At 41.5% G+C, this 25,145-nt stretch overlaps 1 protein-coding gene across 1 annotated transcript; it reads right to left on the reverse strand.

Moving 5' to 3' along the window:
* Window positions 1-497: 497 nt before the first annotated feature.
* Window positions 498-21,483, reverse strand: LOC128436660 (N-alpha-acetyltransferase 15, NatA auxiliary subunit). The gene is made up of 20 exons (XM_053418459.1): window positions 21,212-21,483; window positions 16,941-17,025; window positions 16,744-16,848; window positions 15,636-15,793; window positions 14,198-14,332; window positions 12,989-13,142; window positions 12,293-12,412; window positions 12,083-12,178; window positions 11,868-11,974; window positions 11,666-11,738; window positions 11,333-11,502; window positions 11,067-11,219; window positions 10,132-10,260; window positions 4,952-5,165; window positions 3,998-4,191; window positions 3,798-3,906; window positions 3,615-3,713; window positions 3,259-3,402; window positions 3,011-3,108; window positions 498-2,794 (listed from the first exon to the last, which is right to left on the reverse strand). The coding sequence occupies exons 1-20, from the start codon at window positions 21,263-21,265 to the stop codon at window positions 2,597-2,599; spliced, it is 2,595 nt and encodes an 864-aa protein (XP_053274434.1). The 5' UTR covers window positions 21,266-21,483; the 3' UTR covers window positions 498-2,596.
* Between the last annotated feature and the right edge of the window lie 3,662 nt (window positions 21,484-25,145).

Consider the following 25,145-nt stretch of genomic DNA (forward strand, 5'->3'; position numbering starts at 1 on the left):
GGGGCTTGAAAACATAATGGTCACATGACCACAAATTTGTACCGTTGCCTAGATACAGGGGGTGTCTCACATTACCCCGCTCTCCCCTACCAGAAGCCGCCCCTGGCCTGATACGATGATTATTTAAAAAATGAACGTGAAGTTCACTCACGTTCATTATATGAAAACTGATTCGTTAAGTTCACCGTTCGCGAAAAATATGCGCAACACTGTACAGGGAGCCACTGCAGAGGGGCTGCCGACCCCTGGCTCAGGGGTACATTTTACTTCCTGGCTTCAGTCTCAGTTTGGTTCATTTGGTTTGATTCCTGAGGGGACACAGCACGGTACTGCACCCTGCTGGTGGTTTGCTCAACAGCATGGTCTCATAGAACATCACTTCCACAGTATTTGACAAGACAGATTTCTGCTTCATTGTGCAAAGTCTTAATTTCAGATAATATACAAAGCTTCTGTGCACATGTGGACAATAGTTTCTGACAAAGGATGAACACCTGTTGAAACAATAATCCACAAGTGGATTTTTATTGTTATGACATTTTGGGATGTTCGCCAGTGTAGACAAAACATGAGCAGGAAACCCAGTCTGAACAGATGTCAGCAGATCGAAGCTGGTTAGTACATTTCTTGTTTGAAAAAAAAGAAAAGAAAGAGCCTTTACCTTTATCCTCAGACTGAGAATTATTATATCAGGTTTAACAGGCCAGTAAACGTCATTCTGACACGGGAGTGAAATATGGAATGAGCAGGGTTTTCAGGTCATGCATGTACTTTGCAATGACAGAAAATGAGTTTTAAAAAATATATTTATTTTCTACGAAGAGTCTGTTTGTGGAAGATACGAGAGCAGTACAACGCTAAATCTGTTCGGTCACACAAGTGATCTATTGTTTATCCTAGAATATGTTGTAAAACAAAATTACTTAAGAACAAAAATATCAAAATAATTTACACCATGATAAATAACGAATCGACCTGTAGTTTTTTTTTATATATATTAGAAACTTGGAGAGCTGATTATAAATCAGCTCAGGTTGAGTTCTGCTCTGTCTTTGAGTCGGTTATTAATACAAAACATTTGAATTAGTTAACTGCATTTTATATACAGTGGCTACATCTGAGGACCGACTGTGTGATGGGCCTCAATCGAAATGCTGCGAGTCTGAACTGAGCCAGGACAAGACTCAGGAACACTGCAGCTCAGTGAGGGTAACAGAGGCTACACAACGGTTTCTTTTGTTTGGTTTTAATACAAAATTCCAGAGATATCATACATCACCATCTCAGATTTCCTCTTTCACATTAGACCCCAATTAGAGGAAAAAGGGGAAGAAGAGAGATTATTGGAGTGGGGAAAAAGAGATAACAGAAGTAGTAAAATAAATTCCAAATGTTCAGGCGTTTTTCTTTTTCTTGTAACATGTTCACTTGTGTCACTGTCGGTTAGCAGGCTTTGATGCTGAACCCTGACCTTTGGAGCCCTATGAAGTAAGATGCACTGGAGGCTAGTTTCCACGTCGATTTTGTCAGTCTGTTCATGCAGATTAAACCATATCCACTAATGACGACAGCAGCAACTCAAGTGATTCTGCCAGGAGGCCCAGTGGAACCAAATCAACCAGACGTTGATAAACATCATTCATGATGAGCTTCATTGATCCATTAATGACAGAGAGATGTCTATGGTATTGCTTAGATCTATCCGACTCTCGCAGAAATACGTACAAAGGTAAAGAGTAGCTGTGTTTTTGAAATGGAGCACAACCCACGACCTATACAGTTTCTTATTTTGTGCTACAAGTTGCTCTGTAATAAACAGACAAAGGATTAGATAATCCTGTGTTGAAGCAGGAACAGTGAAGGAAGCACAGTCTGACCAGAAAACTGTTCATGCGAGTCTCTCTCTCTCTCTCGCTCTCTCTCTCGCTCTGCCACTTGTAGGTCTGTAGTTTACTGGAGCATTTAAACAGATACAGATACACCTGTGGCCATTTGATGTCCTCTGTGTCTACGTCAGGTTCTCTAAGTCCTTCTGCTCAACCTCCTGCACATCTGTCAGGGATCAGATCCACTTGCCTCAGTCCCCAGTGACAGTTGTGCCCTATTTTCATTTAAATGAGCTTTTCTTTTAAAATAAGGGGAACATGGTATGTGACGGAAGTGTGTTGAAGCAGCGCTGCGTCAAACTCGAGTGGTTACTTAGGAAACCTACAGTCTGCGTCACAGTTTGTCCAACAGTTTGCCATTAACGATTATTTGTTTTTATTTTCAGCATTGTTGACAGCTCAATTAAAAAAGAAAAAATGACCATTCTGTTTTCTCCCTCCCCCCCCCCCAGCTTTCCCACAAAATGACACAACCACACAAACTTCCACACACACACGCCCTCAACAAACACACACATACACTCACAGTCCTGATTTTCACCATGTGGGAGAGAGCCTAGCCATGCCAGGTCAGAGCCAATTAAGATGAGCCAAAGAGGAACACCCATTTTCAGCTTCCCATGTTTGGCTTTACAAAATGGCTGCCCGTCGACCACAAGGCTCTGTGCTCGGCCCAATTCCTTTTTTCAACCGTTGTTGTTCTGTTGGGCTCACATCTCGTTGGCTATCTCCTCTGTTTCCATGGAAACATCTCCGTTGGTGATCTTGGTGTTCTCCTCGTATCCAGGGGGCATGAAAGCTAACGTGTAGGGGTAAAGCTTGTGACACTCGGCACGGTACTCTTCCTCACGTTCTTTACGTTCGCCTAGGAGGCCACTCCGAAGACACTCCAGCACTTCCGTACAGATCTGAAGGGGGGAGGAAAAGGACAGAAATCAAGAAACGTCCGATTTATTCAGGGGGCTGACCTTCTTTATAGTCCGTGTTTATTTCCTCTTGACCCATAATAAGCAACATATATATTTGAGGTAATCTTGTAGCTCAAGCTGGTGATACATTTTTTTTGCACCATTTAATGACCGAATACTGATCTTGCCATCCAATTCCTCTCAATGATTACAAACCTGTATGGTTCTGTTGTTCAGTGACTCATCTAGTGCAGTGGCCAACGCTGCTGCCTTTATTTCTGTCGCCGAGTCCAAATACACCATCATCTTAGCAGCTGCAGGAAGGAGAGAAGAGTGAGTCTGAGAGAAAGAGAGAGTGTGTGTGTGTGTGTGTGTGTGTGTGTGTGTGTGTGTGTAAAATAGAAATGAAGAGATTTCTATTTGTTTCAGTTAATTTGTTCACATTTGATGTGTGTGTGTTTTACCAGCCAGTCGGTGGGGTATGGAGTTGGAGTGCTTGGTGAGGTAGGCCTGGTTGAAGCTCTTAGCGTTGCTGTCTCCAAACAGCCGGGTGATCTCCTGCTTCAAAACCGTCCTGACCCCCTCTGGCAGCTCCTTACTCTCCGAGACTACAGACGAGGGAGGATGAAAACAAAGACAGAGGGATGGAAAGAATGGTGGGAGGAATGTAGAAAGAAAAATGCATGGAGAGGCAGTGAGTAACAAGTTAGAAAAAGTAATGAATAATACAAAACAGAATGTTAAACTGTTTCCAACAGCAGATTTACTACACAGGATGCAGCTGTGGCACTGTGGTGTTAGAAATCAACCGCCGCCTTACCTCCTTTAAAGAAGCGAACTAAACACTGGTGTAGCCATGGGTGATCAGGGTCAATTGCCAACGCTCTTTTCACAGACTGGAGCATCAACAGGTATTTTTCTGAAAATAAGGTGAGTGACATATTACCAACAGTGAAAATTTAAGAAAGACAGTTAAGTGACATTAAAATAAGTGTGTGCCAACCTTTCCTGAAGTAGATCTCAAAAGCCAGTAGGTGTGTGTCAATTTTGTCTTTCACCAGGTGTTTGAGAGGCATCAGGAACTTAACTGCTTCTTCCAGTGGGTTTTCTACCTGTAATGGTCATGAGGAAAATAACTTTAAATCATGAAACCTTCAACAGGACCTCAACAGATTAAGGGATCATGAGACTTCTAACACAAACCTTGACCAGTTTGTCAGGAACGAGCTCCTCCTTGGGCCCTCCGATCTCCTCGTCATCATCCTCCTTCTTCTTCTTCTGGTTCTTAAGCTGCTTCTCCTTCTCTGCATTCTTCTTCTCCTCCTCCAGCTGGGCCTTCTTCTCGGCTCGCCGCTGCTTGTTCCTAAGCTTCTTCAGCTCTTTGTCCGAAAGGTTCGCTGGAGACAAGAAAGAACAGTGTTAATGCAGAGCATTCAACACAGCATGGAACTGATCAAACAGTTCAGGTTATGTACTAATTTGAATCCATATTTGACTATGGTTGTGTTCCGACATCCGGTGCAGGTTCCTACCAGACCAAGTCACAACGCAGATTTTGTTGCCTGAGTCATATACTGAAATAGTTGCCTTGCTCACAGGAAACAAACATAACCACGCGTGTCTTGTTAACGTTAAACTTTACACTCGTGACAACACAAGCTCTTCAAAGCCCTGGCAGCAGGTAATATTTGTGAAAAGGGGTTAATAACAACTGGAGAGTTTGCTGACTTTCTTTGTGTCAATAAGTTTGAATATCAGTTTTACGATACAAATACACTTGCCCCCCGAGAGACAGGTGCAATCCAGCAGGATTTACAAATCATTTCTTGGCCTAACATTATGATGGCGGCCCAACCATGTTAAGATTTAATAATTATGCGATTTCAATTTGTTAAAAATATTTGAGTTATTTAAATTCGAATACTTTAATAAAGTATACTTGACACTTAATGTTAAATATCACCTTCCAATTAGCCTTTGCGGTAAAAAAGCTGTTCTTCTTGTTGAAAAGTCCTTTTGTGCTGTTAAACTTTTTTTTTTTTTTAATTATTGATTCCACTGAGCACCGTTAGCGCCTTATCGGGAAAACTCAAAACGATACCCATATGTCTTTGTGTAGCCTACACAAAGACACATCTACTGACTCTGTCCTCTCACCAGTGTCGGCCTGCAGCTCCTTGCTGTCGTCAGTCAGTGGGTTGTCGTGGAGGCTCAGGTAGATCTGGATGGCAGTGATGGCTGCCTTGTAGTAGAAGGGATGCATCCGGAGCACATCCTCTAGCTTCAGCAAGTCCACGTAGGAGCGGAGCGTCATCTTCCTCATGCAGTAGGTGTGGAAATCAAACTGGTCGTCTGTGATCTCCACAAAATGCTGGTGAGATTGGAGGGGTCGGAATTTGTAAAACATACAGGATATAACCAGCACATAAAAACTTAACATGGGTGGTTCAGGACTATTGTTGCAACATGTGTAATTACAGGTACATCTAAAAAAAAGTTATAAAAATCTGAATAGCATGAGTGTTTCTTAACACTGTCAGTTATTTGAGAGTGTAAATATTTCTTTGATAGAAGCTCATAGAAGCTTAATAAGATAGGAGAATGGTAACATTGACTGTTGGAGCAATTTACTGTTTTCTTAAGTGTTTAATCGTTAAACACATGTTTATTTGTTTTTTGTATAATATAACTAGTTAGATGATGCCTTTTAAATAATAATAAACAATACTATTGTTTATTATTTAGATAAAAAAGTGGCAGTGTCTCAGGGCAAAATTTTACATATTTAGCTGATGCTTTCATCCAAAGCCCATTCAATCATGAGGTTGCAAACCCAGAACTGAAAGAATCATGTAAATACAGTAAAGTGCTAAATGTATTTGCAATGTATAAGTGCAGTAAACTTATATCATCATCACTCATCAGAGTTGATAATGGTTATTAAACATCATCTTCTTAACCAAGGTGTAGAAATGTGTTTTAGTCTGCTGCAGAAGATGTCGACTTTCTGCTGTCCTGATATCAACGGGTAGACACGTTTTTCCATTTTGGAGCCATGAAAGCTAACAGTCGTGATTTTGTTGAGCGGTTAGCTCAAAGAGAGGGAGCAGCAAGCCGATTGGCTAATGCGGAGCGGAGTGGGCGGGCTATGGTGTAAGGTCTGACAATGTCCTGGATGTAGACTGGGCCTGATCAGTTCGCAGCACGGTGCGCAAGTACTCGTGTCTTGAAGTGAAAACGGGCAGCCACTGGTAACCAGTGACTGGAGCGGAGGAGCGATGTAGTGCGAGTGAACTTAGGTTGTTGAAAACTAGTCAAGCTGCTGCAGGGTTCCTACAGGGTTTAACAAGTTCAATTTAGGACTTTTTAAGACCTTTTTAAGACCACTTTGAATAGAATTTAAGACCTATTTCACGGCCATACTGGCAAAAAAGTATGAAGGAAAATTACTATGAAAGAAGAGATAAGTCCCAGAATTACTTGCAAAGTAAATGTATTCCCGTTCAACATAACAATGAGTGAACAGAACAGTACACAGAACTGTGTGTGTGTGAGTGTGTCTGTAGAACTGTGTGTGTGAGTGTGTCTGTAGACCTGGTTGAGAAGGACTACAGGCGACAGCTGGCTAACCCTGCACTGAGGCAAAGACTGTATCCCTGGACTTACAGCCGTTGGAAATCCTAACAGGTCCAAAATAGTAACAAATATAAATCAGAAATAACTGAGCCTTCTAGTCAATAAGGATGGTTTTGTTTGTCAAACAGTTACCAAGTATGAGTTCAATAAACGATTCTTTCAGCATAGAGAAAAAAGTATGTTCCAAAAAAAATGGCCAGAGAAGAAAATTAAACATCCCAACCCTACATAAACATGCTGCCTAGTCCACAATCTCCTTTTCAATTGTCTCAAGCTCAGCCAACTTCTCCTTGCAGCCCCTACTCAGAATATTTAATTTGGAAATGACCTCGGCCATCTTGCGGCCAGCCTTGCCCTCAGCCTCTCGAACACCGACGAGACGGCGGGAGTTTGTTGTTGGCTTTTCACTTCTCTTGTGTTTCTCTGACTGGGCATTTGATTCTAAAGCATTTACCCCCGATGTTCTTAGTTTTACTGTTTTCTTGCTAAAGGCGCAGTGGTCTTCAAAAACATCCCCCTCCACTGGTTGTAACCATGCACTAAACGTGCTTTTATTCAACCAAGCTTTGTTGAACCTGCTCTTCCCCATGAAGTTACAAAAGACGTCGACACACTAGATGAATTTCCGTCTCTTTTAGCTTGATTGCTGGTTGCTCCCTGGTTTTCAATTGCTAGACACTGTGAATAAAGGCTTCCTATCCGCAGAGCGGATGTGCGCTCAGGGCACAGAAAGAGGAGCTCGCGCTGCAATCCTGCGGCGGGAGCGCGCATTTTGCGGGGGTGCGCTCAGAGTAGCGCAAGTTGAGTGTGGCGCAGTAGTAATCAAGCGCATAGCGTGAGACAGAGAGGAAGAAGACAGCTGTCCGTCGGACAGAGACTACTGTCTGTCTGTGCATGTGCATCCGCGAGCAACGTGAGTGGGCACTGTATGTTATTAGTAGTTTCAGAGTTCTTTATTAGTAAATTGCACTGTTGGGGCTGCACGGTCAGGGCGAGTGCAGCGTTATCGATGGGTTCCTCACTCACATGTACATAAGATTAGGATGTATATTGTTAATATGGAGGTGTGTAGTCTGCACGCACGTATCTTTCCTCTTATAGAACCACACGTATTCCCACCCATATCCTGCCCTGTCTTTCATAGGCATATGTTGTACTGTGCTGTTGCCAAATTAAAGAACATTAACAGAGAGAAGTCGTCTGAGCTGTGTTTTATCAGACACACCTGGAGCGGAGCAGGAAATCAGAACCGGCTAAAAAGAATAAGTTCCTCATATACAGTCCTTACATCAATCCTCACCAACACACTGGGTTTTCTCCGAAAAGTTCTCACCGGGGGCTGCAAAGTGTGCCGCCTTCTGAGTGAGAATGGGGCATATTCCCCTGATGCTGTGCAGAATGTAACTGCATGATCAGGTTGTTGCAGATATGTTGGCAGTAAGGGGGAGTTGACTGTCGAATTTTACATCCAGGGAACCTAAGGTCTGGGTGGGGGCTACGACGGAATGGTGATGGTGAGACTCAGGTCATGGGTGGGAGAAGCCTCGCCCTGGAAGGAAAAGTAGCTCGGTCTTGTCAAGGTTGATTTTTAAGTATTGCGCGGACATCCACTGAGAGATGTCAGTCAGACAGGCAGACTTTCGTGCTGCCATCTGTGTTTCAGACTGGGTAAAAGAGAAGATTAGTTGGGGGTCATCTGCGTAGCTGTGGTAGGGAAATCTGTTTGAGTGAATAACAGAGCCGAGACAGTTGGCCCCAATCCCATTTTACCCCTTCTCCCTACCCCTCCCCCGTGTTTTTGAGGGTTATCTTGTGCCTTGAAACGGAGTCACATGGGTTAGTGGAATCTTCCCCCTACGAATTAGGACAGCCCTTCAAGAAGCCGTTAAATCATCAGTAGACTTTGTGAAAACCTGACACGTCATAGGTAGTTGTCATTGATGTGGTGTCATTGTAATAACTTTGGTGAGATCTTAAATAAGCCAATGTTATTGTTTGCAGTTACTAAAGTGAAAAAAAAACTATAATACCATAACATCTTTTTAATGCAGGTGAATCGATCACATATGCCATTCTTCCAATGGAAATTGAAAAGCTTGGATGTTCTGCACTATTTCACAATAAATCAAAAGCACACAGCATTTGGCAGCTAACAGCGGTCTATAGGAAACCCTGCCAGGATGCATTGTTATTAAAGGAGTAGTTAATTTCAGTAACCTCCCTGCTATGCTGGTTAAATAAAGTGCATCGTGTTGCTTCAAAGAGGGGGGGAGATGCAGAATGTAATTATGTGAGATATGGGATTATCGTGCAAAAAACGAAACAAAAATTACGGTTGAGAAAAAATGACCATAATACATTGAAACAATATTAAACTCAGAATACAATGATTATCCTTATTTTGATAAGCAAATAACATTCAGGTCAAGGACGTCTGAGTAAACTGCTGTAGTGAGCTTGACTGTGCCATCAGACAAATAATACAAAATAAAGTGAATAATATTCACTTTCAAACTTCTATTTCCAAATAATATCCCAGAGTAGAGGTTAGGGTCCCACTGATTTATGTAGTGATCGGTTTGATGCTCTAAATATATAAATACTGTGGTGAAACAGGTTTGTAATGCTGCGTGATGGATGCAAGTGGATGGAAGGATGAGGAGGAAACGAAGGTTCAGCGATCAAAAGATTTTTATCCCATGAGAATGACTGATCAGCTGATATAGATTCTATAGATCTGTGATCTTTGTGCTGAACTGAATACAGTATTAGATCAGCCGACGGAACCGAACCATGCCAGTACAAACACAAGAATGTGAAATAATTCTGTTAAATTGTATAGATTGGGACATCACAACTGTCTGTGTATTTTAACCATCCAAAACTGCAGGATTATTAAATTCAAACAGATGTTCCAGGTTCCCTCACATCCCAAAAGTGTGAAGCTATTAATTTCTTTGCCACCACCTTTGAATTGGATCTTTTTTTTAGTTAATGCTCCGATTTTTCTATCGTCTTCCCTCTCACTCAATGTATTAACAGCAGCAGCGCATCAGTGTATTTTATTAATTAATGACATCACTGCTGTCCCATTAAATCGCTCTTCACCTCAAACTTACTAACAAACACATTGATGTCAGTGTCAAGAGTTTCGCTTCCTTTTCACATCGTTTGATGCCGTGACTCTGTCATGATTCCCCATGGAAACCCATTGTCAGCAGAATAATTTAATGTTCATGAGGTGCTTTGCATTGATCATTTATGGTTGAATGTGGGCGTGTAGAGGGCGGGGCATGAGGCAGATCCAAGTACGAACGTTTCCATGTGGACTGTGATATATATAATGAACATTGCATTATAAAAAGGCATGTATGAGCACGGTTTTATAAAATCAGATTTTTTTTCTGTGCGCACGTACACTATTTGTACGAATCCCACGCACTGTTTTGGACAGAAGTTGGACATTTCTGTATTGTAAATCCTTTGATTAATCTTAGGAAATATGTGAATATTTTGAGAAACTACATTTTTGATTTAACTAAGCTCAAAGCCGCAATGATCAAAATGAAAACAAAAAAAGGCTTGAAATATTTCACTTTATGTGCAATGAATCTATAATATAAATGAGACTTTTTTACGATATGGAAATTGTTTGAGTGCGCAGGAAGACTAGGTTATGATGACAAATGGAAAGGACTCACCCTTTCGATCTCATGGCACTTCTTGAGAGCATCCCCAAACTTGTTCATACCCTTGTAGGCGAGTGCACACTCCGTCTGGAACCACATGCACTGCATCTCATTCAGATTCTCCACCGCTGATGCTCCCTCCTAGATAAAGTGAGAACAAAACACATCAATGAGAACAGCAAATTACATTTTAATTATTATATCAACTAATTATTATGACATTTGTAAGCAAGCCATTACTATCTCATGTATATAGTTCTGTTTATAATCATGACCGGACTTGCTCGGTTTCAGAACATACTCTACTTATAGATATTAAAGGGAAAGTTCACCGGACTATCATTGAACTATCCCTTTATTGAGAATATAACGGATATTTTTGAAAGATACAAGTTTTTGTTGTATATCACAACATAGCTTGGAACCATAACTCTACCTAAAACCATGTTACAATGAATTAATTATAATTTAAAGAAGAAAGAACACAACATTCTTTTGTGGTACATTCTGATCTGTAGCAGATTGTAGTGGATCATTTTCTTACAGGGGAATTGTGTGAATACTGGATTATAGGGACTAACAGTCCCTATAATCCAGTATTGTTCAGTTTTTTAACCAACTCAGCCTACAGATCCTTTAGTAAAAAAACACCCACACAGGAAACAGATGCCATTTATTACTTCAGACACACTATAGGAGACTGAAGCTCTTTTTAATCTGGGGTCTTGAAGTGATTGTAATAGTTTATAAAGTAAATGAGTTGCTCTGTTAATACAGAAGTCATTTTGTGTGTACACCTGTTTAAATCATAGCCTCATTAATGTTTCTAGGACAGTGTACCATGAGGCTCACGGTTTCATTTTAACTGTACATCCCTGACTTTTGTTTTCAGACGTTTTGCTTTGCTAGTCAGCTGTTTGTGTTTACTTTTGTGTAGTTTTTCTCACCCGTGTGAACTTGGAACACATTTCCTCAGCCTCTTTGACCATGCCTGCTTTCAGCATGTACTTGGCACACTTTGAGTTAATGAATCTGTCAGCAGTGTCCAGAGCCTGGGCCTCATCCATCCACTGAGCTGCCTCTCTAATGTTGCCAGCATGCTGTGGGAGGGAAAAGGTCACCTCAACAGTCGTGACTCAAGCCAGAAGCCGAGAACGTTTCTCAGTAAAAAATGCAACAGTAAACAACTACACAAATGTGCAGGATGTGTTACCTTGTAAATCTTGGCTTTGATAAGGAAGAGTTCGATGAGCGTCGGTGTGCTCTCGATGGCTGCGTTGATGTATTCTAAAGACAGTGTCTGCTGACCAATCATGTCATAGTGCTGTGCAAGGAAGTACTGCACCCAGAGCAAAGTGGTTGGCGGCTCCTCCTTTCCATCATCTGCAACAGTGCAAACAGATTCTCTAAGTTGGTCTTTACCGTGTAAACAAAAGACTACAACAGATAAACAGATAAGTGTGTTCAGGAATTTCAAATATGCACATTACAATACATAAACACTGATTTTCATTAGTTCATCATTCATATTTTTATATTTTCTCACCGTTCACACTGAACATTCTACAGCTTTTTAATGTGGTTTCAAAGCTGACGACCAAGTCCTCTATTATTGACACCTGCAAAGAGAAAGATGACAAAGTTAAGTTACCTCAGCTGCAGTGGAAGAATGCATATCTGTTAAACTAGTATATGTTCCTCCCTTCCTTCAGTGCATTTTATAAAACTGCTTTATTTGAAGTGCACACCTTTTCTTTATTGTTGTACAGTGATTTGAGCGTGGTGAAGACGGGCGGACAGCCTTTGCTGAAGTTCATCCTCAGATACCTGTCCAGACATTCTCTGAACTTCTCTCCTGCAGACAAACAGGGTGAGAGGACCCATAATTTAGGGTTAATTTCTGAACACATAGTGTTAAATTTTCACTGAGGTTTAGCTAACAGAGATGTAATATTAGTCACACCAGTAAGAAAGTTTAGGGGCAGCCGGCGAGGAACCAGTCCTTTCGGAAACTTCTCCCAGGCATCCTCATAGATCTTTTGTCTCTCCTCTACGCTGCCTGAAAAAAGATGAAAATTCTGCTTAGTGTCGACAGTTGTCGCTTGTATATATAAAAGGACATTTCAATTGTCAGTGAGGAAAAGGAGATTTGAAAAAGAGAAATGTATCATACCAGGTTTCAAAGCATTCTCTAGGCCTCGGTAATAGGACCAGTTTTCTGGGTTCCTCTCCTGCAGTCGACGGTAAACTTCTGTTGCTTCTTCCAGACGCCCCAACTTCAACAGCACCTCACCTGCAGAAGCAAGAGAAGAGCTCTAGTGTCACAGCACACTTGTTAGAAGCTGCTCACATTCACCTTTTGGAACGAAAATTAACCAAATGAAACCTTTAAAGATTTGGTCAACCTCATCTCAGTGTCACCTCTCATTTACTTTAGCTTAACAAGGTCCAGTATGTAAGATTTAGGGGTAAATAAAATATAATATTCATCATTATGTGGATAATCACTTGAAACTAGGAGCCGATTTGTTACCGTGAAATCAGCCCTTTATATCTACATCAGGATCTGGTCCACTTACCTACAGTAGCCCAGAATGGACAAACCAAACAAGAAGGCCTTTCACATTCACATTACCTGAAGGTCACAGCAGGTTCCCCTCCATGCCGGATGTGGAGGTTGAGGCGAGGGTATGTGGTTGATAGTATCTAAACCTTACACACTGAACTTTAAATTATATTCAAGGGTCTTTTAAAAGGGTGAACACATTTATACTGAAGTAACTATAGTTTCTTTGGTCTATGAGATTAAAAATAAGGAGTATAACAGATACTGGCTTTAATGGATCGTATGTGAAGCACAGCGACCCACCTCGTGTCTCCTCCACTGCCAGTTTGTCGCAGATCTGCTTCTCATAGTTGGACAGATGCTCGAGTGCCTCCTTGTACAGACCAGCTTCCCTCAGCACCTGGTTCTGGTACAGCAGCAGCTCACTGTACTCGTAGTCCACTTTGTCTGGAGACGTCTGGACAGACAACATGAAAGAGTAAATAGAGTTAGGTTTTTTTGTTGGCTTCGTTTATCAGGTAACATAATGGCTGTGTCATGCAGATATAGGAGAGAGAAAGGGATAGAAGGAGGGTAGAGCTAGAGCTAATCCAAAGATAAGGAAATACTGAAAGGGTGAAGCATAAAGTTGAAAGGGATAAAGAGGTTGCTCTCATTTTCCCATTTGCTTATATCTGTGGTGGCTAATTCCAACTTGTTGAGATGACTGGTTCACCGTGGCAATACTTGGGCATGAATGTGGAAGGTGGAGTCGTGAATGGAGGGGTGTACCTGTTTTTGTCTTGAGTTAATTTTCTGTATGCAATATGTTTTCCTAAATAAATTAATCCTCCACACAGTTGACCTAACTGACCAGTAAAATACAAAAAAACCTGACGTAGGTCAGATTATTACTGTGTTGGTATGAAGGATGTTTGTATAAGGGAGGATGACTTAGATAGGCCGTGGTGATTTCTTGATAGAAGTGATCAGAGTGCTTATAAAGCCCAAATTATAAAATTGCCATTAGAATAATATAAAGGGCTGAATGGCTGACAGTGGCTTCTGAATCACTAACACTGATTGAGACAAACAGAGAAACTATTGGAGCTACTGGGTATTTTTTCTGTTCAGGAAATTCTGCATAATTCTTCTGAGAATGTGCATTTGCCTGGTCACACCAGCTTGTTGTATTACGCAGATGTGACAAAGGCAGGAAGCAGAGGTTATTATCAGGGTCACACCAGTGAAAGAGACAGAGTGAGCCGGAGCTCTGCTGTGGTTGAGAGCGATGCACACACATATTTAGGAGGAAAACTGACTGGCCACAAAGCACTATAACTGAAGCATCGATCAGATAGTCAGACACCTACGACACAACTAGAAATGTGAACAGTTCTGTTACTCATTTTACACTGCAGTATGCTCCATATTCATGGTCCTTTGTTAAACCAGTTTTGCAGTTCTGACACGACATGAAGGATGAAAAGGATATCGACTCTCTGTAAGTGCTAAACCTTGATTGAGTCTAACCTGTTGTGTTTTCCTGAACTCCTCAATAATCTTTGCAGCCATCTCGTAGTCTTCCAGGAGGTGATAGGCGATGGCATAGCCAATCCAGGAAGCCCGCTGGGCTGGACGCAGCTGCAACAGCTGGTACCGTGTCTCCTAAAGAAAGAATAAAGACAGAGTTTTAGTTTAGCCATGTTGAACATCAGAAACTACAATGACTGCCCCAAATCTTCAAGTGTAACCCTGGTCACTGTCTTCCAAATCAGCATTTGAAGGTTGAAATTGTATCTATTATTGTTAACTATGCCAAGTAGGTTATGTTTTCACCCCTGTCCATTTATTTGTTGGTTTGTTTGTAGCAATCATGAACATTTGAAAAAAGTACTGGATGGATTACCATTAAACTTGTAAAGATGTGACAACTGTGGAAAAAGGGGTGTTTGATGGATAGTGACCTAAAGACAATCACATTTCTATGAGTGTGTTGGTGCAGCTTGACTGAATTTAAGGAGATTGTTTGGCTTTGGAGGAGGTATGTGCTCTTTTGAGTGGCATTCTAGTTTTAATAGCCCATGATAGCCCAAAAAGAAATAGTATTCCAATATTCTGCATCAATATTAATAATTTATTCTTACAAAAGGAATTTTTTATATAGTAACAGTTTTGTGTGTAGCAGTGCTATCTAGTGTTACCAGCACGATTACATGCGACAGGCTCATAAATTACGACAAGATAAGCAAGATGTGAAGTCCCAGTTTTGTGAAGATGATCCCGAAAAAGTTCAGTGCCAGATGAACAGAAGGAAACTGATCTACTGCAACACCCCCACCCCACAGTCCTACTGCAATGTTGTGAGAAATGATTAAACTACACTCCTGTCCTTTCAGTGTTACACCTCTCTCATATGTAGCTTAAAGGACTGAAACAGGGAAAAGTGGGATGACGATTGGCAGCGCAAGGTTTTGCTGATTCATGGTAATGACACCAGAATATTGCAAGTCTAAACAGTGTGACTTCTCCCCCTCTCATCCATATCTTTAATCCTTTCAACCAGACTGTCATGCTGCTGTTTCCCACCTCACACTAAATAAGCATCTAGATCACAGAACGTGTCCCATGAGAGCTGCTCTAAAATGTGATGACTGACTGAAACCTGTTATCAGCATCCTTTCCAAATCAGAGCAATACTGTGCATTGCACCAGTCACAGCAACAGATTGGAGTGTGTGAATTCAGGAAAGTTCTTCAGCCAGTGTGTTCTGCTCTTGTATTAAAAAGAAAAAATTCCATATTTGTAAAATCTTCTTTTCACAGTTGGGTTTTAAAATCTAGAGGTGTCCCTCTATTGCTGACAGGTGCTGTTGCCTTTCATTTGCTTTGTAGCAACCTAAAGGATACCACAGATGTATTGACCATCCTAATCCAACCCTTTCAATCAGAGACCCTAAGTCAGTGCTCACCCTGTAGCCCTCCAGGTCTCGCATCTGGATCTGAAGGAGGGACAGGTCTCGCAGGATCTGCAGGTTGTCCTTGTCCCACTTCAGAGCGTTGCGGTAACACTTGATGGCCTCATCGTACTTCTTATCCGAACGCTGCAGTAGGCCGTAAACGTGCCAGCCTGGGACGCACAGACGTTAAGGAACATAACACACACAAAGACAGTCCATACAATCTGATGTTATCAAACAAATATTAGAAGGGACGTCATGGTTAGGTTGTTCCAATTTCTATAAAGTTGTGTCAACACATGCTCACTGTTGCTTGTGTATTGATTCCAAAGAGAAAATTAAGTCCAGGATCAACAATGACGATTCTTAGATAGAAACTACAACTCATTCTACAACCAACAATTTAATTAGGTTTAATAAACTGCTGAACTACACCCCCACAGTGTTGCTAAGCTTATACACATTAAAGATTGTGGACATAGCTAACAGATTTTGATTTATCTTCAACATAATAGAAAATTTAGGCAGGGTGAGACATGAGAAAGTGAAAGGTGAATGATAAAGCCATCACTCGATTCCAACGACCGATTACAGAGACAAACAAATGGGCTTCTCTGATATCGTTAGTTTCAAATATGCAGCGGCAAAGCTTTAAATTATTTGAATAAATTAGTGGACCAACTAGTGTTGATTTTTAGATGTTTCCCAAATTCAGTAATTACCATGACAAATAAAAAGAGCAACTGATCAGATATGACCAAAAACTAATTAATTATAATCTTACAACTATACATGACAGACTCAGCAGTGCGTCTGCTCAGAAGTACTGTAGGTTGACAGAGCTCGGGGAGCTGGTGGTTATAGATAGGAAATGTGCACAGATTTCTCTCTGGCCTGGGAGTAAGAGAGACAGAAGAGGAGCAGAAGAGGGAGAATATGACTATGCTGCACGGAGACAGGAGCTCTTTTACAACATGCAGCAGCTCAAGGTCCTGTGGAATCTATTACACACACTTTCACCAATTTCACAAAAAGTTGCAGAAACTTCAAAGAACATCTTTTACAACTTAGAGCCTATCTCCTTCACCAACACACATGATCCGTCTCTGTGCAAGGATACAGACGTGGCTCCGGAGGTCGTTGCGCAGTCCTCTTCTCACCAGGTCATAGGCCTCCTCCTTCTTCCCCAGACAGTTAAGGGTCAAGCCCTTCATCGCCAGGGTCTCTGGAAAAAGGAGACACAGGAACACAAAACACTTAGGGATACAGAGAATGAAAAGAACACATTTTCTATACATCCAAACTTCTGCTGCTTACCTCCATGCTCTGCAAACTTTGGGTTGGACAGGATTTGTTTGCAGAACTTGAGCCCGTTTCGGTACTGTTTGTGTTCGTAACATCGCTGTCAAGGGGAAGGAAAGACAAATAATATTAGTCCAAGAGAGTACAAGCTCACTTCAGCAGGATCCACTTTATTACTTTACTGTACATGACAGAAATTGAGAAAATAATGCAGGTCTTTATTCCACTTTTTGAGATCCTCTTTAAAGTTCTAATCACAAACTCAGATTGGAAGAAAGTTAGCTGAAGTCTTCCAAATCTTAGTGCAAAAAAAAAAGAAGCAACAAACTAGAAATATCCTCAGAGATTCAGCATGTAGTCTTACATAATATGGGCATTATTGTAAAAATGTGTAAATATCAAGTTCTACCTTTATTGAATTAAACAATGATGAATGCCACAGTAAAAAAGAGACCTAATAAGTATATTGTAGGGGTAAGTGGGTAGCAGCAATTGAAGAAAGTGTCAAATATATTTCATACACTAACATTAAGCTACAACTTCGATGCACTGCTGTGACCTTGACCTTTGACTCAATCAACTTGTGTTTAATCCAAACTAGATTAGATAAAACTGCCTGAGTTATCACTGTTACAGACCAATACTACAGATAGATTATTAATAGAGATATTAAATATGCTTTTCACATAACCAAGATTAATGTTGAAACATTCTTATCAGGATAAAATACACAATATTAGACTACCTCAGAGATCAAAGCTTAAAGGATTACCTGCATTTTGTCCTAAAGTTATATTTAGGTATACACAGTAGATAGTACATAAAAACCACCAACAACTTTTTAAGCTGATGACCGACAGTCATGGGAGATAGTGTGTGTACGTGAGAGTGAGAGAGAGGGTTATGGTGGCAGATGGCCTTCCCTTGTGCCACCACTGACTTCACTAATGGTGAAAAAAGATGATGTCAACTTAACATGCGGGAGCCCAGGTCGCTTATGAAATTACAAGTAATTCCCTGCTGAGCCAAGTGAAGGATCACACCACTCACTGAGACACAGGGCTGGAGGACACAGGAGACATGTCATACGTCCTGTCAGTTGGTTCATGTACATAGAGCACTAGTTGAAGTGTACATATGAAGGACAATGTGCAGCAAAATTGTGCATGCTGGTGCAAAACAGTTGCATGTGTTAGATGACCATCTGTTCAGTTTTGTAAGGAGCTAACGCATACACACTAAGAGACACACATGCCCATCTATATCTGTATCAATGGGACAACCTTCTGATTTATGAACAGTCATTTTGTTCCAAACGCAGAATCTAAACTAGAAGGAATAATAACAGATTCGACACCAAAGTAGTTTATGAACTTGTGTAATATTTGCTCCAGGGCATCACATCATTACCCTGATATATTCTATGATCTACAAATTGACAAGCAGGAACAAAGCCTCAGCTTTGCATTAAGTCTTGAGTAATAAATCTTCTTTCCCTATGGAAAAGCAAAGAAAACCACTGTAAAGGAAGGTGTGAATTTTCTTCACAGCAAATCCCACAGTGAAAAGATAGCATTAACCAGAGTCTTGTAATGTGCACTGTAGCATTAACAGTCAAACCACCGAACAAGGACTATATAAGCTGATAACACTTGAAAAACTAAAGTTCAAAATCTATAATTCACATTCAACATTTCAAGTTTTTAAAAGACTTTGAGCAAGAAGTCGTGCATGCATGTATACTGATGCTACTACAGGCACAAATACTGCACCGTAGATTTCATGTAAATTTAGCAACATTAACTCCACCAGCTGTGCTTATCCAGCATGTTCTGTGCCTCACCCAAAATAACTCAGTTATTACCCCTGAGTTACAGAGAGTGTGTCAGAGCAGCGGCTCTAAGCCACCGGGCTCGCTGCAACGAGCGACAGGGTCAAACATTCAAGGGAAACATATCAAATTTTTTTCTAAAGCGCTGATGCCAAATTTACGAAATGCTAGAAAGGAAGGCAGTGATGAGGGAAACTGTTTTGGTTGGGTTTCAGCTAAGTTGAGGGCTTCATGATTGCAGGTGTTTCAGACCCAACAAAAAATGTAACCCTAGCGTCATGCAAAAACCATGAGGGGCTCCCCAATGATTTTGGTGTATAGCTTCAGATAAAAGTGAAATTTAATACATGGAGGTCCAGTGTCCAGTTTAAGTAATTATGTTTACACACACACACAATATTCTTCTCTTACGTCTACATGACTGCAGTAAACTTCCGAATTGTGTCTTTTACTTTACCCATCCACTTGTAATACAGTTTTATCATTTGAGGATATAACTGAGGGAGAGATTAGGAGAGCTGGGTTGGGTCTTTTAATGAAATGAATGGAGCAAGGACCAACTTTAGCTTGAGTTTAAACTGAGGAAAAAGTGTCTCCCCTTTCCCTGAAAGAACTAAATTGAAACTCTTCCAAATCCACTGCCATGCGGAGGTTGGACAACTGCCAGCTTCTAATAATGCATTTGGGCACCCGGTCTGGGAAAGCTAAAATAAAAGAGGGGTGTGGTCACATCCAAACTACAGGCTGTTTCAAGTCTCCTATCACATTCCCGCTGCTGAGAGATTCATGGCAGGGATTTTATTTTGGGCATCGTCATTCACACAACAATAACCTCAACCAGATGAAAATATTTTACACTCCTTAAGTACAGACAAGACCAGACAAGATCAAGTGTTTCGGGTGATTTATGGGACAAAGATTACATCATAAAACTATTGAATATCTACATCATGTCTGCACGGTTGAACGATGCCAGAAGAGTTTCACTTTCATTCACCAATAAAGTGTTCTGTGATGTAAGAACAAAATCAGAACAATGGTCTATTGGAAAAACACAACAATTTATGTTTATTTGTGGATTAACTGTCAAAGTGGAGTGTGAAATCTGTAAAACACAGCGAGTCCTGTTAATAGTCCAGGGAAAGGCAGTGCCTGCTGAGGTATGCAGCAAATACAAAGTAACTTCTCAAGATCGTGTAGAAGTCACAGGTCTGTTTTCCCGGCCACAGGTAGAGCAGATGAAAGCCAGTCCTCTGCCAGGGGGCTGATAAACATCCAATAACACACAGCAGAGCTCCTGACATTCAAGATGACTTCAGAAAACAAATGTTTATCTGAACCAGTTAATGACTATGTGCAGTTCCTAGAAAGTGTTCGACAGGAGGTACATGCAGAGAGGTTTAACAACACACATCAACAACCATGCCCATGTCAGAAGGAGAGGGAGATTTGTTTCAATGCAGTTGAGTTCACGGACAGCTCACTTACCGTCCCACTGTAAAAAACATGCGACATTTAATCCAACCTTCGATTTTCCATCTTTCCTTTGACCTACATTAAACTCTGTGCAGGCTGCAGCCAGGCAGCGGGGCGACACACACATGGGAGAGATGGATGGATGATGGGTGGGTTGCTAGCTGCCAGAGCAGAGCGGGCCTGAAGCACATCAGATTTGCTGACACAGTCACACCGGTGCTTCCACACATCCTCAGCAGCATGTGTGGAAACCCCTGGTCTCCACACATGCTCTGGCAGTTTAACTTAATCCACCCGGATCAGGGGCGGTAGTGTGAGCAGGCCGCGGCCCCACACTCACATATTAACACTGCCAGTGACCTAAAGTCTGCTAAACCTGAGATGTCCGTGCGGCTAGCGTTAGCCGATTAGCTAACGTCAAATGGCCAGTATCTGAGCTCCGATTGCAGGTTAAAATAGACCAAGTGTAGCACACAACAAACGTACAGCCACACACTTCTACATGCACATGTTTAGCATTCAGCTAACAACAAACAGAGTACCACAACATTAACAATGACAAACAGCGAGGTGCGCTGACTAAACACCAACACGAATGTTGCACTAGGTAGCTGGTTAGCCATCGTGGGAGCTAGCGTTACCGCTAAGTTGTGTCAGGCGGCAAGGCCCGTCTCCGCTAGCTAGCCGGGTCTGGTTATTTAAACCAGGACTAATGTTGCATCACAGCACGGACATGAAACGCAGTCAGAATTACAACGGTACGCCAACAACCACTGAAACTGGACCGCACAGTGACAGTGCATATCAGGGCAGGGCTAGCTAACTCATTCACTGATGCCATTTCGCTAGCCAACCGAGGCTAATGCTAACGCCGGACAGCTACACCGACAGTGAGCGAAACACCGATGGACCTCTCGGCTCGCCGCCCGCCTGCAGTGAGCGGAGCTGCGGTTCCGCGGCTCCTAGGCGGCCCACTCACCAGAATCCTCTTGAAGAGAGCGTTCTCTTTCGGGGGCAGAGTAACTGTCGGCATCGTTGCGGCTGGGATCCGTTTCCCCCTCGACCTCAGCACATGTAGCTAAAGTTAGCCCGGGTAGTCCAGACGAGTCGAGCTGAGTGGTGGCCCTGGATCGCCTGATTCCGCCTGGTTCAGCCGCTCGATTGCTCCGTTTTCTCGTCGCACTCAACTTCCTCCTCACGTGGGGGTGGAAACGCAGGAAACCATTTAAAATGGCGGCGGCAGCGCTCCGCACATGTCAGCGCTGAGAAGACAAAGTTAGAGGTCCCTCCCCACGTGGTAGACAATAAATACTCCGCCTTTATGTTCAGTTTAAGACTTCTATCAATGTCTTAAAAGGCATTTCTCCCCTTTCTGGCTCCACACAATTATTGTTCATTTCAGTATATCCATACCACATAGGGCTACTACATTATGTGGAGGTTTCAGGTTTCTATTTCACGCTTGTGTAAGTAATGCCATTGATTTCAAAACTAGCTGTGATGACTCATGTTCATACAAATTAGTAATTTCCTTTCTGTAATATGTTAAAAACATCTGATAAATATCAGCCCCTTGGACATGCCGGATTTCTTTCATCTAGATGCACTGAATCCTTTTAGAAAAGTTGTGTACCATGGCGTGTTCAGGTGTTTCGGGCCGTGATATATTTAAAATGCTGAAAAACGTCCCTTTCTCGCCATGTTAAATTAGGTGAAAATAATTCATGGATCTGCCGCCGAATTCTGAATTGAATGGGTTCTTCCATGGCCCATGGGCACATTTCCCACAATATATTTCCACCAAGTCTGTTGGTAATTCGTCATGTGGTTTCTGTATATTTCTGCTAATGATCAGACATCCAAAATAAGTTTCAATAAATAAATAAATGTATTTGCTATCTTCCTGGCTGGTGGCAGGTCTAAAGGAGCCTATGCTGTGTGAGTGATAAGCAGTGTTGCGAGTAACGCGGTACAAAGTAACGCTGTACTGTAATTCCACTAGTTTTAGCGGTAACGAGCAAGTAACGAGGTAATTTGTTAAATCAAGTAACGCAGATACAATTACTGATATTTAAATGAGTTCGTTCCTCGCGTTACTCTCTTTTGCAGGGGTACCCAATACGTCGATCGCGATCTACCAGTCGATCGCGAAGGTTGTGTGGGTCGATCGCACGACCGGACAAGAGGCAGTCATGAGGACGCTCCTGCACACGTACCAGCTCTTTTTATTTTTTTCGCCGCCGCCACGGCTATTTTTAACTGTTACCAACAAGGAAAACACCAAACTCTTATGAAGAGGAGAACATAATACATGTGTAGGCCTACTTTGAAATAAATGAAACACAGAACTATGCTATTTTTGCTAATCTCCAGCTTGGTACTTTTCAGCAGATGCTGTGTGCTTGTTCTGGAAATGTCTTTAAACATTACATTTTTTGTGTGTTTGCTAATTCCTCGCCACATATCGAGCATACAGGTAAACCTGCATCGTTCGCAGTGAAAGCAAATTAATCTGTCCACGCAGAATTAAACTCTCTATTTACCTCCCAGACTTGTATTTTTGGGGATACATTTAAAAAAAAAAAATTAAATCAACATAATAAAAAAACTGCGCGCGCACATCCTGCGGTGCATATAAATAATAAATATATGCTCTGTGCCCTGGCTCTGTTCCCCGGCTCTGCTCTTCGCTTTTCGCGACGCTTCTACCTCCGGTGCGTCCCGGGGTTAGAGGGTGATGGTGTGACGTAACTGTATTGTTTTACATTGCATGTGTCACCTCATGATAAATCAGTCTCTTGTGCCGCCCTCTCGGCATTTTGCGCCCTGTTCAACCGCCTATGTCGCCTGTACCAGGAGCCGCCCCTGGCCTGATACGATGATGATTTAAAAAATGAACGTGAACCTGACGTTCACTCACGTTCATTATATGAAAACTAATTCGTTAAGTTCACCGTTCGCGAAAAATATGCGAAACATGCACAACACTGTACAGGGAGCCACTGCAGAGGGGCTGAAGAGCTGCATGCGGCTCCGGAGCCGCAAGTTGCTGACCCCTGACCAAGGGGAAACACTGACAGCGTTGGCGTGTCTATTAAATCTGTACGCTCCGTGAGAGCTACAGGCATTTACGCAAGGTGAGCCTGATTCTCTCTCCAAAGAGGAAATAGGCTCTCAGATCATAACTTTGAGAAGCTTCTCCTCTTGAGGTACAATAACTGGTTTGAGAGCTAGAGATGTTGTTGCTACTGGTCAGAGGTGAGAGATGAGACTTGTTAGCCCATTTTAACGTTTGTTGAGAATCTCATCTCTTATCTCTATTTAGCCCTGCCATATGAGGCATGTTTGTTAAACCATTTTTTAACCTTTTGTTAAATCACATATTCATTTATATGTAGCACCTCAAGGCACCTTTTTTTCTCTTTAATTAGTGTTAATACTGTAGGACAATAACTTGTATTTCATTGGGCCTAATGTGGTAAAAAAAACACTGCTAAATGACTGAGACAGTTATTTTGTATTAAGTTAATAATTAAACATACAACAAACCTCAACTGAGGTTTGTATTGGGCTCTGAGAAGTTTTCCTCCTGCAGCTGATGAATCTAAACACAGTCCTCTGGTGTCAAACTCTTCACATGAATCATTCTACACAGTGAAGTAAGAAATAACCACAATGTTTGTGTGGAGGGCCACTTTAGAGCAGTTACAGCCTATGACCAAACATTATGTCTATAAAACAAGCCATGTGGCCAGATTGTTATTATGTTTATATTTTATTGTTATGGCTGTTGTTTGTCCCATTTATAAGTAAGGACTAACTGAGATTTCGGTGCTGATCCAGATCAGGGGGTAGATCCAGGAATTTGTTTTCACTTTGTTCAACAGTGTTAGATAGTTCAACATTTTCATTCTAAGAAAATGCTTCATTGTTTGTAATGAAAAACATCGGAAACTTTGAGGGGACTGAGATTTATGAGCGTGGTGTAGATCCAAATCCAAATCCAAATCTAGACTGATGGGGCTTGGTGGAGTGTCACTCCTGTAACAGCTTCTTTTATGAGCTGCAGGAGCTGTTGATGTCAGAGTGTCCTTTCAGGTATTAAGGTAAAAACCTGTACAGTGATGAATATAATTTGTCCACTGGTCAAATGTCAATTTTTTCCTTTTGGTGCAATGTCAGCCAGAATGAATAAACTTGCTAATAAAAACCAACACAATTAATATAGACTAATAAAAACTGCAATGTCTCAATTAAACTATGAACTGTAGTGTAACATTAACATTTTATCTTCCTCACATTATTCTAAGCACAATGCCTCTTCCTACTCCTTTTTAAAGAGAAAATGAAATATTTATCGATGTTAAATAATGTTGCTGTATATTTATGTTGCTATGTTTTATCTACTACACATGATGCTGATTATCTATAAATTAAACTAAACCATTTCATAGGAAAGTTGGAAGATTATTGTACTGAAAGTATTTGTACAAAGAGCAGAATGAAGTTTCAGACAGTGGCCACTAGAGAGCGCCACATTGACAGAAAAGAGGTGAAAACACATCACTGCTCATAACCAACATAACAGTCAGTTGGTATTTGCTTGTCTTCAACTGAGCCATGCACCACTTCTAAGTTGAAACAGAGAGAGAGAGTGGGCAGGTCACAGTGCGTGTGAGTATGTGTGTGTCTGTGTGTGTGTGTGTGTGTGTGAGTGTACAATACACAAACATGTGCAGGTTATCTGAAACAAGCCAGGGGGCAGCACACAGAGCATTTATACCGAGTCTGATACTTTCCATTTAAATAACTTAATGAAACACAAAGATAAAGTCCTCCATAGGTAATTGCAGACCTGTGTGTGTGTGTGTGTGATAGATAAATAGAGAGAGAGAGAGAAAGAGAGAGAGAGA

Source organism: Pleuronectes platessa, chromosome 3, assembly GCF_947347685.1.
Source record: "Pleuronectes platessa chromosome 3, fPlePla1.1, whole genome shotgun sequence".
NCBI lineage: Eukaryota > Metazoa > Chordata > Actinopteri > Pleuronectiformes > Pleuronectidae > Pleuronectes > Pleuronectes platessa.